Source organism: Leptonychotes weddellii, chromosome 6 (assembly GCF_054177405.1).
Source record: "Leptonychotes weddellii isolate Sample4059 chromosome 6, ASM5417740v2, whole genome shotgun sequence".
Classification (NCBI taxonomy): domain Eukaryota; kingdom Metazoa; phylum Chordata; class Mammalia; order Carnivora; family Phocidae; genus Leptonychotes; species Leptonychotes weddellii.
This window is the reverse complement of record NC_138374.1, coordinates 115,882,889-115,897,539: the sequence shown is the minus strand read 5'-3', so window position 1 is coordinate 115,897,539 and position 14,651 is coordinate 115,882,889. Positions and strand designations below refer to the sequence as shown.

Here is a 14,651-nt window from a genome sequence, read left to right as displayed (position 1 = left end):
TGTAAAATAGTGGTAATAATAGAACCTGCCTTTTAGGGTTGTGGGGAGTAATTCGTGTAAGGGACCCAGTGTAGCACCTAGGCCAAGGTAAGCATTCAGATGTTATTTTCGATTAGGATTGTGATAGTGCTCATTGTTTGTTTGCTTTTTAAGTAAATTCTTTGCCTAACATGGGGCTTGAACTCACAGCCCCAAGATCAAGAGTTGCCTACTCTACCGACTGACCCAGTCAGGCGCCCCTCATTGTTATTCTTATCTCGTTTTCTGAACTAGATAGGAAGCTCCTTTAGAATAAAGATTTGACTTTTTAATCCGCATGGTTGTCTAACACAGGGTTTTATATCTAATGGGGGTTCGTGTGTATGAATGCTTATTAGTATTCCCGGTTGTAAGTTAATTACTCACTAAGGAATTAATGTCACAGGTCATCGCCTGCTGGACCACTTGATGGTGCCAGGAATCAGGGAATTGGGACTGAGGTTGGTTCTTCCAGCTTGGAAGTGCTGATCCTCACTTGTGTGATATTAGATCACATATATGCCCCCGTGTTTTAGGAGGATCACCAGGGAGGCGGCCTGTTCTGTATTGTATTGATGTTGCTGGATTATGTTGTGTGAAGCCTTTCCAAACTCAGATAACTTGTTCCTCCTTCTCATATTCGTAGCACATCACACTTACTGAATTGAATGGAAATTATCCGGCGCCTGGGTGGCTCCGTTGATTGAGCGACTGCCTTCAGCTCAGGTCCTGATCCCGGAGTCCTGGGATCGAGTCCCTCATCGGGCTCCCTGCTCAGCGGGTAGTCTGCTTCTCCCTAGGACCCTCCCCCGTCTCATGCTCTCTCTCTCTCAAATAAATTAAAAAAATTTTTTTTGAATGGAAATTATCTGTTGATACCTGTCTCCCTGGTTAGGCTGTGAAGTTTTTACTGAAGAACTGTGTGCGGCTGTCTTGGTCATCACTGTATCCCCAGTGCCCAGCATAGGGTGGAGATTCAGCACCTACTTGTTGAATTATTGAGTAAAACGAACTGTTTGGCTGTCCTCTTTTGTTTCTGCTGAATTTTAGTTTATGGAAATCATTAGGCTGCAAGTAAAAAGCCGTGTTTTTCCTTCTTCTTACATCTGTGCCGTTTCTCTCCTGCAGGGGCTGATGCTGCCGAGGATGAGGAAGTGGATGTCACCAGCGTGGACCCAATTGCTGCCTTCTGTAGCAGGTGAGCCACCTCTGCAGACGAAGCCGCGGGGCGCTCCTCCCCCTCCTCCTCAGGCTCTGGTGTACGCTCACCTCCTCCGGCTGTCCTGCGTGTGTTAGTTCAAAGTAATAAGTCCTTTGGTGTACAAGAAATCCCTTCCCTTTTCCCCTGATAGAAAATCTTAAGGAAAACTGAGATAATTCATTTATACCGTTTGTTTTTACTACTGATTTTGTTATTCATATTGTCTGATTTTCTCTTAATCATCTTGGCTTTCTTAAAGTTCTAGATCCATACCTGTTGCTTATGGTTAATGTAGGTGATTCTGCCCTAGAGGAAGGGTTCATGGTTTAAGCAACTGTCTCCTCTTTTTTCCAATCCCTTGCCTGATCCTGTTCCAAATAGTGATGAAGAGCTGGAAGATTCAAAGGCTCTATTATATTTACCCATTGCCCCTGAGGTAGAAGATCCGGAAGAAAATCCTTATGGCCCCCCACCGGATGCTGTCCAAACCTCCCTGATGGATGAAGGGGCTAGTTCAGAGAAGAAGAGGCAGTCTTCAGCGGATGGGTCCCAGCCACCGAAGAAGAAACCCAAAACAACCAATATAGAACTTCAAGGAGTACCTAATGATGGTAAGGGCTGCGTCTTCTCCCTTTTGCCTGATAGACATCACTTCTTACTCTCCGACACAGTCTGGTAACTTCCCATTTGAGTGATTTTACCTCGGAGGGAATTTCCCATGAGTCTTTTTTTTTTTTTTTTTTTTTAATAACTCCTTATGACTTTGTAACGATTTCATCTGCTTTCACTTCCCTTCTAAAGTGGAGAAATTGTGCCTTCTAGTACTTGCCTAAATGACAACGTGCCGTCTTCTGACCTCTGGCTCAGAGTTTGTTTCATTATACCATTCTTCTTTTTTTCCTGTAGAGTGGTTTTATTAGGTGGTAAAGTACTGGTCAGACCTGGATAATCTTTTCATTCTTCCTCCCTGCTTTTACAGTCTGACTGGGCAGCCTTTATTCTCACCTCTTGGGATAGGTCGGGGGGTGTATGTGTGTGTGTTTACTGTTGGCCATCCCCCTCTTTTAGCTGACTGCAGTCAGTTCATGATGCCCCTCTGTGTCTCCCTGATGCTGCTGATGGTGCGCCTGCTTGCTTCAGGCACTGTTGTTTTGTTTCTGTGTCACTGCTGAGTTTTACATCAACTCCGCAAGTTGTTTTACTCTCTCTGCTTTACAGAGGAGAAAATTTAGGCTTGGAGAGGTCAGGCGGCTTGCCCAAGGTCTCGGGGAGTGGAGGAGTCAGGACTGTCGCCCCGGGTGGCCTGGACCCAAAGCCCCACTCCCTTTCTCTCCTCCCCTGCCAGTGTGCTTGTGTGCGTTCCTGGTACGGCTCAGTGTGCTCCGTTGTCACTGTGTCTCAGCTGCCTTTTTGGTTTGGAGCTGTTGTCTGAGCCGTGGAGGCCTTGCATGCCCGTGGCCAAGCAGCGATTTCTCCTGCAATAGCCACTCTTTTATAGTTTTATAATTAGTAAATGCACACTTCTCTCCTGGTATTAAGGGGTCTGGGACATGAGGGCGGCACTCTTTGCTCCCGGGTAGTCACGGTGTGTGGCCTGTGCCTGGTTGGGGCGCTGGGATGGGCGGCGTGTGGATCCCTTCCCGTGCCTCTCTGTCCTTTTACAGAAGTCCATCCACTACTGGGTGTGAAGGGGGATGGCAAATCCAAGAAGAAGCAAGCAGGCCGGCCTAAAGGATCAAAAGGTAAAGAGAAAGATTCTCCATTTAAACCGAAACTCTACAAAGGGGACAGAGGTTTACCTCTGGAAGGATCAGCGAAGGGTAAAGTGCAGGCGGAGCTCAGCCAGCCATTGGCAGGTAAGGACACACTGGGAGCGCTGTCTGGCTTGCTTCGCGGCCTTGCTTTGTACAGCCCCTGACTCCGTTTAACTGCAGCACCCTTTCCTTCCTTCCCTCCTTTTCCCGCTGGTGGATTTTCGCAGAGTGTTAGGCTGCCACCAAGGGTAGGCTAAACCAGATTTGGCTTAATTCAGTGGCTCTTAACCTTGGGTCCATCAGTAGATCTCAGGGGATCTATATTCCCTTGATATTATATACAAAATACTATGTGAATATTTTCGTGGGGAAGATATGCCCATAGCTTTCATCAGATTCCTGTAGGAATCCATGGCCCCCCAAAAGGGTAAGAACCCCTGGTTTAATTCATTTCTTTGCCTGTATTTGCTTCTAGATTTTTTTGTTTTGTTTTGCCTCAAATGAAAGAGCCAGACAGATTACCAGAAATAGAAGTTTGCTTTATACAACCCTGACTGTAGTGTTTTGTCTTTCTTTAAACTATTCAAATCCCAGAAGTGGTGGTTCTCTCTCTCCGTAGTCTAGAAGCAATAACAAAAAACTTGTCAGTAATACCAGCATGTTAAAGAAGAAGGTGAAATGTTTTTCCATGTAGGAGATTATTACCAAAAAGACAGCAATTACAGTATCCGTGTAGCTTCTTAACACCTACACCTTTGAAACTTCCTGAGTTTTGTCACTTTTATATGATGGAGGGAGTTTATTGGGGGACGGAGAACAATTTGAATTTCCTATCAAGTACTTGTGAATGTAGGCTAGATGGTCTCTTGTTTGGAAAACAGTAATCAAATGGAGTCCATTTGTATTCAAACATTTTGGGCTTTTGGAAAATGTTCTGTATATGAGCACTACTTTAGTGAATACAGTGGTCTGAATATCCTGCGGCTAGCTCAGTAGACTCAGACATAGGACTGGGAAAATACCAGTGGTTGTATTCAGGTTTTTTCCCACTTGCTTTAAAATTTTCAACTTTAGGGTGTGACCCCCAGTGTGCTGATGGGACACATGACTAGACGGTGAAACTGAGTTCCTTGTTTGAGGTACACCTGCAGTTAATCGTGTGAATGGGAATTCTCTTCAGTTGGGAAGCTAAAGCCTACTCAGTTACTCATTTAGAGTAATTCCACCTCACATGCACTGGATTTAGATTTTAGGTGTTCACAGCCAACACATGACACTTGAGCCACCAACATGTTTTCCTCAACAGCAGTATTTGTGGTGTTCCACTGAATACCAGTTTGTACCTCCACGTTCAGTACACTTAAGGCTCTCTATATATTTTAGAATAGCTGAGAAGAGTTACATGGCCATTGCCAACAAAGATTGCAGGTCAGTAATTGATTGATGTAAAAAAAAAATGATCCCTCCATAACCTATTTTTTGTACAAGCTGGTGCCACTACAGAAAAACACGGTTTAAATTTCAGTAGATTCCTCTGGCTTAAAAAGCTGAAATGCTTCAGGATGATTTAAAATACGGCCAGAGGGATGCCTAGGTGGCTCAGTCAGTTAAGTGTCCCACTCTTGATCTCAGCTTAAGTCTTGATCTCAGGTTCGTGAGCTCAAGCCCTACATTGGGCTCCACCCTGGGCATGAGGCCTACTTAAAATAAAATGTGGCCAGACATACTGAATTAATTGAAATACTGTAGGACATAGTCTCCTAGCTTCTTCAGAACCTGCCAGTAATTAATCATTTGCTTTTTAACAGTATGTGTATGGCATATAAACCATTTAAAAGTTTTTGAAAATTCACATTTTCCTCTCTTTAATACAGTGATTTCAACTTTTAATTATAATTGATGCGGTCACTAGCAGTAAGTAAGTATCTCTGGCCTTCCCCACTTGGGTTTCTGTCAGAGACACCATGAGCCGCTGTTAGATTTTAAGCTCAAGAGTATAAGAGCAGTGGTGTTTCCCAGCTATACTTCAAAAATGTCTAAACGAGAGTCAAAATCAAATGTCGGAAAGTTTACTCAGCCATTTTTATTTCCTGAAATTCTCAAAATATTGAATAGCTCACAGTGAAATTTTGAACTGTGTGTGAAATAGATACTTCAGCATTAGAAGTCAGTGTTTCAAAGCTCCTAGCAAGAGTGCATACCAGGATCTAGGACCTATTAGAAGTGTATTCCTGCTCACTTTGCTGACAAGATTAAATGAGGTTCTGACCTCAGTAAAGGCTAGAACCTGTATCCTGAGCAGGTGCTGTAAACTGGACTTTCACTTTGTGCATTATTTTTATTGGGTGCTTGAGTTGATCAGCCTTAGAGAGAGGCAGCTGTTTTAGTATATGTGCTGCCGAAGCGAGCACGAGAGGCAGCTGTTTTAACAGCTTCACCCTCCAAAGGGACTGGAGGAGACTTCCGCATACAGGCCAGGGCGATGGTACCTTTTCTGACGACACACACGCAGAGCAACTGCGTAGATGATGCAAACATCCCACCAGCTTCTCGTGACTGTGTGCAGTGCATCCTTCCCCATGTAAACTATACTTCCTTCCTCCCATTTTCTCCTTGCTCCTCTGGCCCTGTTCCTTGACCTTTGCCTGAATGGACATCTCCAAAACTGCAGTGGCCGGGTTAAACCAGAGTGCTGAGGAGCAGGATCTTTAAAAAAACCTCAAAGCGGGGGCACTGTGGTTTGCTTCCACGACTTTCTCAGAAGGGCTGCACCCTGTGTGGCTTGGAGCTTTGTGGAGGCTGCACATCACAGACGGTGAAACTTGGGTGTCTTATAACTCCGTCAGACGTCTGAGTTTCGGGACAACCTATCATACCTTTTGTGTGGGATTCTTGGGGCAGAGGCCGGGGTCGGCCTGCAGGGTCCAGAGCGGGCAAAGGTTGGCTGCCACATGCTGATTTTCATTTGGTTCTCCCTGCAAAGGCCACTGAGGTGAAAAAAACCTCTTTGGCAGTTGAGTTCTGTCTCCTTCCACACCTCAGATTTTCCATGAAAAGCGGTATGCAGTCATTGTAGATTTTCCGGGAGATAGTAAGAAGCGAAACTTGATCCAGAATGCCTGAGGTTGAAGCGTCTTCAAGAATCAGTTCCGTCTGGAGGTTGTATTTGCAGATTCAAGGCTTTGTGGATCTCGCCTCTGCCCCAGTGCCCTACTTTTCCATCAGCGCTAAATTGTTGTTGTTGTTCTTTTTAAAGATTTTATTTATTTATTTGACAGAGAGAGACACAGCGAGAGAGGGAACACAAGCAGGGGGAGTGAGACGGGGAGAAGCAGGCTTCCCGCAGAGCAGGGAGCCTGATGTGGGGCTCGATCCCAGGACCCCGGGATCACGACCTGAGCTGAAGGCAGCCGCTTAATGACTGAGCCACCCAGGCGCCCCTAGAGCTAAATTGTTTGAAGGAATTATAGGTGCAGGCTGTGTTGTTGCTCAGCCTAGATAAATGGCAACTGTTTGTTAAAATCTGCAGTTGACCAGTTATGGAAGGAGCTCTTGCATGAGCCTTCACCGGCCCTGACAAAGCTGCTACGGTCTTTTGGACGTTGCTGTAGGAGATTATGCAGGAAGGTTGGAAGACACCTAGACTGCTATAGAAATAATCTGGCCATCTGGAATCTGGGGCTACAGAAAATTCTTCCCTATCAAACAGCTCATTGGTCTTAGCTAGCATCAGTGGACCCACACCCATGAAGACACACCTTCTCTGATGAGTGAGGACCCATCAGGGGAAGCTTACTTAGTGAGGATAGCCCTGAGCTTGGGACTTCTCGAAAAGGCCCGATCAACATCAGCACCATCTATGTGATTCCCCTAAATTTCCTTATTAGATTCTCTCCAGAGTACAGTCCTCAGAACAGAAACTTGACATTGAGCAGAACCAGCAGGGTCCTTGTTGTCCTGTGAGGGCTCAAGGATTGCCCAGGAATTAGGGCTTCTTGGCAGTAAATGTCATCAGTAGCAAGTGTGACAGAGTTGTGGCCCATCACATACATGGTCTAAAGGGCTCTTGGAAAGGTGGCATGAAGTGGTTGGTATATACCTGGGTCTCCTGGGGGTGGCAAAGGCCAAAGTGAGCAGAGGTGCTACTTCTGGGGGCGCGTGGACACCATGCGGATTTCCCTGCGTGTGGCTGTGCCACCGCCCTCCTGGTGCCGGCCACCACCCCAGGCCTCTGAGCCACCTCCTCGATCCCATTGTTTTGAGTGCTTGGTAGGGAGTGGGGTTTTTTTCCCCACCTCTTCTCTCTCTTTTTTTTAAATGATCAGTCTTTCAAAGACTAATTCATGAACTCCTACTAAAATCAGATAGCTAGTAGATATTCTTTTTCATTCTTTGTGATCTTACTAGCGGACTAAGGTAATATTTGAGAGTTCATATCCAGCGTTTTCTTAGGCCACCTTAGCTTTGGCTGCCGTTGGGAGGACCAGTAACAGCTCATCATGAGCCCAGTTTTTCTTAATTTTATGTTACTGGCGATTTCCTTTATGTTGCAGCAAAATACTGTGGATCCTCGGGGCAGAATTTTAAATAGCCTGGAGCTCTTCTCTTGTGTTGCTGTTGCTCTTTATTTTATCTACTCATAGTAGTATTGCTGGCTGTGGTTTTGGTTTGTTACCTGATGCCCTGACAAGCCTTTACTTACTTACTTATTTTGGTCTGTCCATGTGAATGAGAACTATACTGAAACATTAACTGACCTCAGATAATCAGTATAATGTACCTCATTAGTCGTCTTGAGTGCTCATTATTAATACTATTGATTTGTGATCAAACCAGTTTTTCCTGTCGTGATTTAGGCTTAAAACGTTAGTGGTGTGTTCATTTTTAAACGGCTAAGAGAAGATTGATCAGGGTACCTGTGGGAACACTCAGTCAGATTGGCCTTAATGCGGTAAAGGCATGGTGTTGCGCCCTGTGGAGTGGATTCCCCCACCGCAAGGATCAATGGGGCGCCTGGGTGGCTCAGTCGTTAAGCATCTGCCTTCAGCTCAGGTCATGATCTCAGGGTCCTGGGATCGAGCCCCGCGTGGGGCTCCCTGCTCAGCAGGAAGCCTGCTTCGCCCTCTCCCATTCCCCCTGCTTGTGTTCCCTCTCTCGCTGTCTGTCTCTCTGTCAAATAAATAAATGAAATCTAAAAAATAAATAAAAATAAATAAAAATTAAAAAAATAAAAAATCAAGAAGTTATGTTTTGAAAAGCAAGTGCTAAAGAAACTTTTTCTCATACTCAAATGTATAAAGTTTAAATTTGATTTTTAACAATGTAGCGTCCAGAAGAGTTTATATCTCCTAATTTCTCATCTGTCCTCAGACAAATGGGAATATATTTTTATTGCCTGTTTTCATCTGTGCTTGAACTTTTACTTTAAAAATCAGGTTAAAAGCAAAGTTTAGAAGTGGATACTTTTCTTTCATAACTGGGACAATTATTTTTTAACCATTTTATACCTTCAAGTGGCATATTTCCCGCACCCCCCACCCCAATTCCGATGACATCTGGGAGGATTTTCTTCACCTTGTTCTCTTCTTACACTTCCTAGTTAATATTTCACAGCAGCCCATTTAAGGATGTCCCTCAGAGGTTGAACAGCTTCTATGGAATAATCAGGGAAGTGTTCATTTGATTTTACTACTGAGGATTTTATTTACTGATCAGTTGTTGGCACATAGAAATGCCGGCAGTAGGTTTCATTAACATTTCACCATATTGGGATTCTAAGGTGAGGAGAATGTCAGTTAAGGCCCAGGGGTGCTTGGAAAAGGGTCTCTTGCTCATTGTTAATTATTTAGTGAGTCGTTAATCTAATATATGAAAGATGAAGAGAAGTAGCACCCTAGAATTTCCTTTCCTCTACTTACTGCACTCCTTGGATTATAAAGCATTTATCAACATGTTGGAGAATGGTTAGCAGCTTAGAAAATGTGTAGAACTCTGATCATTTTGCCTTTTTTTCACCTTTGGGGCAGTACTAAGGGAAGTAGTAGGATGGGAGTTTGGGATTTGGATTATTTGTTGCTTCAGTAAAGAGTAAATGGGAGTTGCATTGGTTTTAACTTAAAGGGGGAATTCTTAGCGCATGTGGGCGTGTCAGGCATCATCCAGCATCGGTCAGTGTTTCTGGTCATGCACGCTGCTGGTCCAGGTTGATGCTAAAAGACGTCTTTTTTGTGTCTCATCTCTTTAGCAGGGGGAGCAATCTCAGAACTGTTATGAAGACGCTTGAAGTTCTTCGTTCTTCCCCACTTTGGCATCATGTGGCCTCTGGACACTGTGGTCAGTCATTTGAGATTGACTTTAATTTAAAACAAAGGCCTCTCCCTCCAACCCAGGAGGTGGAAGGAGTGCATCGTATATTTGAATGACGAAGTGAATTATGGAAGAAGAGTACACGGCCCTTCCCTTTCAAGCATAAGTCCAAATAGGCTCTCAGGAATGAGGATTTGTGAAGACATCAAACAGGAGTTTTGACTCATTCAGACTTCAGTGCTTAGTTATGTGGCTGGAGAAAAGAGACCAGTTTTGCTCATCTAACTATTGTGCCCAGGATCATTTTGACCTGACATTTCCTATCCTATTTGCCTTCCATCCTCCGTGCATGTCCTCGAGTGACTTACTCTCATCTGAAGTTTTGCTGCCGGTATCCTAGAAAAACTTCTGTTGCATATTCTGTCTTCCATTTTTAAACTTAACTCTCTCACCAGATACCTCCTATATTTCCCTATTGTGTACAGAGGATGGGCAGAAAAGAAAGTGCTCGAAAGCTTTCAAGTTTTCAGAAAGGGAAGAAAGAGAAGAAAGGCCCCCTCTTCTTGGCATACCCAATTTTGCTCCAGAAGCTGGGCTGTAAGAGGGTCAGGGTTTTTCTTTGTTTTCCTTCCATTGCATGTTTTCCTCCAGTAGTGGTTCATTCTCATTAATCATGGTTTTTGAAGATAGCGAGTTTCATCTATCTGCAGCAAAGAATCATCAGTAGTTCATATTGCTTCACCTGTGCTGGTGTCCAGAGAGGGAAACAAACCAAGGGGTCTCTCCACGAGCTTCTTTTTTATTGGGGTGGGGGAATCTATGCAAGGACTAAAGTCAAACCGTCCACAATCAAAGCAGCAACAACACAGTTCAAATCAAAGATCAAGGAAAAAAAATTTTTTTTTATCGCGTGTGGATCTCTGTCCCTTCCCTTTTGTTGTGACATTTTCCCCTTGTATCCCCGCTCCTCCGTACGACATGTTTTCAGTCTCTTCCTTTCTGTGAAAGGTTGCTTAGTTTTTTAAAAAATTTTTTTACTTCCTGCTCCTTGCTTTTGCTGTTCTTTATATACAAAGTAGCAGATAGGATGGACGTGTACATGAGGTGTTTGAAATTCTCTGAGAATTCTCTGAACCCAGAGTCCCAGGTGTGGAGAGGACTCTCTGCAGAGCTTTTAGCTGACCTGGGCTGTCGTCGGTGCGGCATCCTCCGGGGAGAGTCCCGCCAACAGCTGGGTGCTCCTGTGGGCAGCCCCACACGAGTGGGTTACCTTTGGGATTTTAGGATAGCAATCAAAGTAGACTTACATCAGGAAGAGCCTCTTTCTCCTGCTCCATCTTTTAGAACCAAAATATTCCGTAGTTGAAGTAAGAGCTCCCCCTGAGTCAGTTGCGAAATGCCTGTATTTTTAGCCGCCACGGCTTTTTTCGGCTTTTTTCCTTAAATGCTCATTTTGTGAATTTCATTTCTTATTTCACATCCTACCAGTGGTTGAGATTGGCAGGTGGCTCACTGGACGGGTTTTTTGTTTTGCACTCATTGTTTCCATTCCATTTCTCTGTGGACGTGCACCGCGATCTCGATCTTGCACAAACTGTGATACAGAAGGTCTCTGCCCTACTTACAGGGGCAGAGTAGCTCGGTGTCCTCTGCCTGTGTGTTGGGATGTTTCTGCCATGTCCGGACACCTCCTCGACTGGCTCCTGAGAAGATCGGCTTCAGCCCTGCCAGATGGTGTCTGGCAGCACTTCCTAATAATTATTTATGCTTTGGGAATTTTTTTCAGCTCCTGAAACCTTCTATCCAGTTTGATTTTTTTCTCAATATGTACAATATATGCGTATTCTCTTTTGTCATTCCTCCCCCCCATCCGCCCCATCCCGCCATTTCGTTTTTTTAATGTTCCATAGTTTTGTACAAGACGAGACTTAGCCTTGGGTTACTTCTTGCTGAAGCTTTAATGCTTTGTAAATAAAATCGGATGTTTATTAAAGAACAGGTGTGGATGTTGGTTTGTGGATGCTGCTTCTGAAACTCACTAGCCCCTTTAATTTGTAGGACAGGTAATGCAGTTTACTGTACTGATGTTAGATCTTTCTGTGCAAAGATGCAGACCTGGGAGGAGTAGGGGGTGCTCGGGGAGTCCACAGTTCTGGACAAGATTATAAATGAATGAATCAAGCAAAGAGTTGGTGTTATACCACAAAGATCATCTAGGAATGATCCCTCTCCAGATTCTTTAACGCCATAAGTGTGTGTAAGTACTCGGCAGAGGCCACGGTGCTGGGGGATATTCTGGATATTACAAAAACACATTTGAGGGCATTCCTCCCTTCCAAGGATCTTTCTTAAAATGTAAGTACTGTTAAATTCCTCTTTATTTGACTTTTTTTTTCCCCCTTAGATTAAATTGCTTTCAAACTCAAAGTCTATTTAAGTCTTTGGTTTTAATCATTGTCAAATCTTGAGTGTCTACCGCTTATTTTTTTTTGGTTTGTTTTTTGTTTTTTGTTCTGGGACTAAGAATCTGTCTTTGACGTCATAGCTGTTTCATAGCAACCTTGACCCAAGTGAATGATGAGCTCCTCTGTTCTGTGGAGGTAAGGGAGTAGGCCGAGAGGTGGGCAGGATTATGTATCCCCCCCCAAAAAAATACCTTCAGTGCCCTTGGGAGGGAAGAGTGTCTAGAATGGGGAGAGGGGCTGTATTGGGTATCGCCTCTCTTGCGGATAAACATTTGGATTCTAAAAGGGCAGCTCGGTCCTTGTCTTCATGAATTTTTCATTTCTATTTAAAATTCCTTACCTGTGAACAGTGTTTCACACTTTACAAAGTGTTTTCATGTACAGTTTATCATTTATTGCCCAAAGTGACCCTCCTGAAGTAGGCCAGGTGGTCTTAATTTACAAAGGAGGAAATAGAAATTCAGGAAGGTTTGATCACTTGGCTTCCAGTCCGTAGTTCTTAATTCTTTTTTACAGAAGGGTCTAGGAGACTGTGAAGTCAATAATAACTTAATGCAAGGTAATCCTCTTTTATTTATTTATTTGTTTAGACCTGGTATTTGATTTCTTGGCCAGATTTAACTGGGGTTTCGAAGCCCTTTAATTTGGATCCTACAGTTCGGAGAGGGGAGGCAGGGGTGAGGAAGAATAGCTTTGCTATGCATTTGAAGTAATTTGGACATTGACTTCAGAAGCTGAAATCTCTTCCACCTTTGTCTTCCCGAGAGGGTGGATTGAAGTTCATTACAAGGGCGTGGACAGAATGAGGACTGGTGAGGTGGTCACCGACAAGCAAGAGCTAGTCAAGCAGCAACGTGGTGACTTTTTCCCTGCCTGTGGCCTCATCTGTTCATAAGGACTGGATTTGTGTTGATCAAGTTGCAGTGTTTCATTGACAACGAGTGCATCCTGTGTTTTGACGCTGAAGGAGAGCTCGTGTCAAGGGAACGAAGTGACGCCATAGAGGATTCACCTGGGACACTTCGGGGGCCGGCTGACGGAGGTGAGACATGAGGACCTCGGCCGCTGGTTTCCTCCTCGGGAGCCTGGTGTTGGCCTTTAGTCTGCCTTTGGTGGTGACTTTACCAAAAACACTGGCCATCCCAAAGAAACTGCAGCAAGCCGTGGGGAAGGTTATTGTCAATGCCACCAGCTGCACGGTCACCTGTGGCCTTGGCTACAAGGAGGAGACCGTCTGCGAGGTGGGCCCTGATGGCGTGAGAAGGAAGTGTACGTCTCAGCGCTTAGAATGTCTGACCAACTGGATCTGTGGGATGCTCCATTTCACCGTTCTCACAGGGAAGGAGTTCGAGCTGAGCTGCCTGAGTTCAGACATCCTGGAGGTGGGGAGGGAAGCTTTCCGGTTCACCTGGCGACTTGCTCGTGGTATCATCTCAACTGATGATGAAATCTTCAAACCCTTCCGGGCCAGCTCGCACTTCGTGAGGTTTGAGTCTATTCAGGAGTATGACTCTGGGACATACCGGTGTGATGTGCAGCTGTTAAGAAACTTGAGGTTTGTCAAGAGGCTCTATTTTGGGCTGCGGGTCCTTCCTCCTAACTTGGTGAACCTGAATTTCCATCAGTCCCTTACTGAGCATCAGAAGTTAGTCGATAAGGGCCTGGAAGTGAATCTGGACAATGGTTCTAAGCCTCACGGCCCACCATGGAAAAAGAAGGTGGCTGTAGCTTTGGGAATAGGGATTACCAGTGGAGTAGCTGGTGGTGTGTTGGTGATCATTGCCCTGGGCAGTGGGCTGAGGCTGATCTACAGCAGTACTGGCCTTGAGTCCTTCAGAGCCTCCCTCCGGAAAGGCTGGCTGCCCAGGAACCTGCTGGGCCTGTTCAGGAAGCCAGGCTAGCTTTTTAAAGGAGTATCTGGTGGTCTGATTGTGGCCTGGCTAGGAGGGAGGGCTTCCACCGCCAAAGGAGTGAGAGGGGCACATGGAGAGGGGCAACATCATGGTGGCGCGATGGGCAGTACTCCAGATGGATCTCTTCCTGATCTTCCTGCCACTAGGCCCCCAGAAAGCCTAACTGTAGGCACCGCCGCTGCTCCTGGGAAGAGCTCTAGCTTCCGGGTTTGCATTCACTATCTCTTACAACTTGATGCCTCTCCACCTCTGTCCCTTCTGAGCAGTATAATCACATAGAACGACGTGTTAATAGCTTTTCTAGTGGAAACCTTTTTTTCCTCTTCAATAAAAATCATTCATAGTAGCTGCTTCTCTACTCTTTAGTTAAAAATCTCTTGCATCTGTTTAAATTGTCCCATAATCTGTCTAGCTTTCCTTTTCCTCCGATTTCTTAGAAGAGACATTGCACACATTGCTTTGTAGGAGGGCATATGCCCTCTTGTGGCGGAGCCAGGGCTGTTAGTAATGACATCTGACCTGGGTATGTTAACAGTCACTAAATGTTAATAAGTTGTCTGCCTCTTCTGTACTCCCTGGGCGAACCCTCTGTGTGTGGTGTTAAATTGATTCCTGGTGGAACACTGGATTCTTCACGTCTGGTAGGTTTCCCCTGAACAGTTCCTCGACTTGCTCCCTGCTCCTATCCTCCTTGTTCTTCCAATGCCCTGAAGCATGTGTTCCTGGAGAATCAAGTGTATTAGTTTCTTCGAGCAGCCAAGGCTGCCCAAGGAAGGACTAAGACCTTCCTACCTCCATAGGAAATCAGTCCTAAGACTCTCAGGGGCCATTCAGACTGTGTGAGATGATAATTGGCTTATGGGATTGTCAGGGAAAAGGCTCTTGGCCACCAGCTGAGCTAATTCTGAGAGAATTTGGAGCATTTCTTCCCCTTACTTTTTCTCTAGCCGCAGACGTGGGGTAGATGTGAAGACTTGGACTCTAGTGGTCCTTT

The 14,651-nt window shown here is 45.0% G+C and overlaps 2 protein-coding genes across 4 annotated transcripts in view; both read left to right on the top strand.

The window, feature by feature from the left end:
- RBBP5 (RB binding protein 5, histone lysine methyltransferase complex subunit) overlaps positions 1-10,296 on the top strand; it is a 33,485-nt gene extending 23,189 nt beyond the window's left edge. For 2 of the 3 annotated variants that reach the window (XM_081825090.1, XM_081825092.1), the window contains 4 exons: positions 1,147-1,216; positions 1,601-1,830; positions 2,884-3,075; positions 9,218-10,296. In XM_081825090.1, the coding sequence (XP_081681216.1) occupies positions 1,147-1,216; positions 1,601-1,830; positions 2,884-3,075; positions 9,218-9,246 (521 nt within the window). In that variant the 3' untranslated portion in view covers positions 9,247-10,296. The remainder of the gene's footprint in view (positions 1-1,146; positions 1,217-1,600; positions 1,831-2,883; positions 3,076-9,217) is intronic. The other variant, XM_081825091.1, reaches the window with a different exon arrangement.
- A 1,133-nt stretch (positions 10,297-11,429) lies between these two features.
- TMEM81 (transmembrane protein 81) lies at positions 11,430-14,003 on the top strand. Its single transcript, XM_006737047.3, has 2 exons — positions 11,430-11,879; positions 12,261-14,003. Exon 2 carries the CDS (start codon positions 12,794-12,796, stop codon positions 13,643-13,645), a length of 852 nt encoding a protein of 283 aa, XP_006737110.1. The 5' UTR covers positions 11,430-11,879; positions 12,261-12,793; the 3' UTR covers positions 13,646-14,003.
- The last annotated feature ends 648 nt before the right edge of the window (positions 14,004-14,651 follow it).

Bases quoted from the DNA above. Each gene is read 5' to 3' on its own strand.
- TMEM81 (XM_006737047.3), top strand. From the start codon at position 12,794: ATGAGGACCTCGGCCGCTGGTTTCCTCCTCGGGAGCCTGGTGTTGGCC.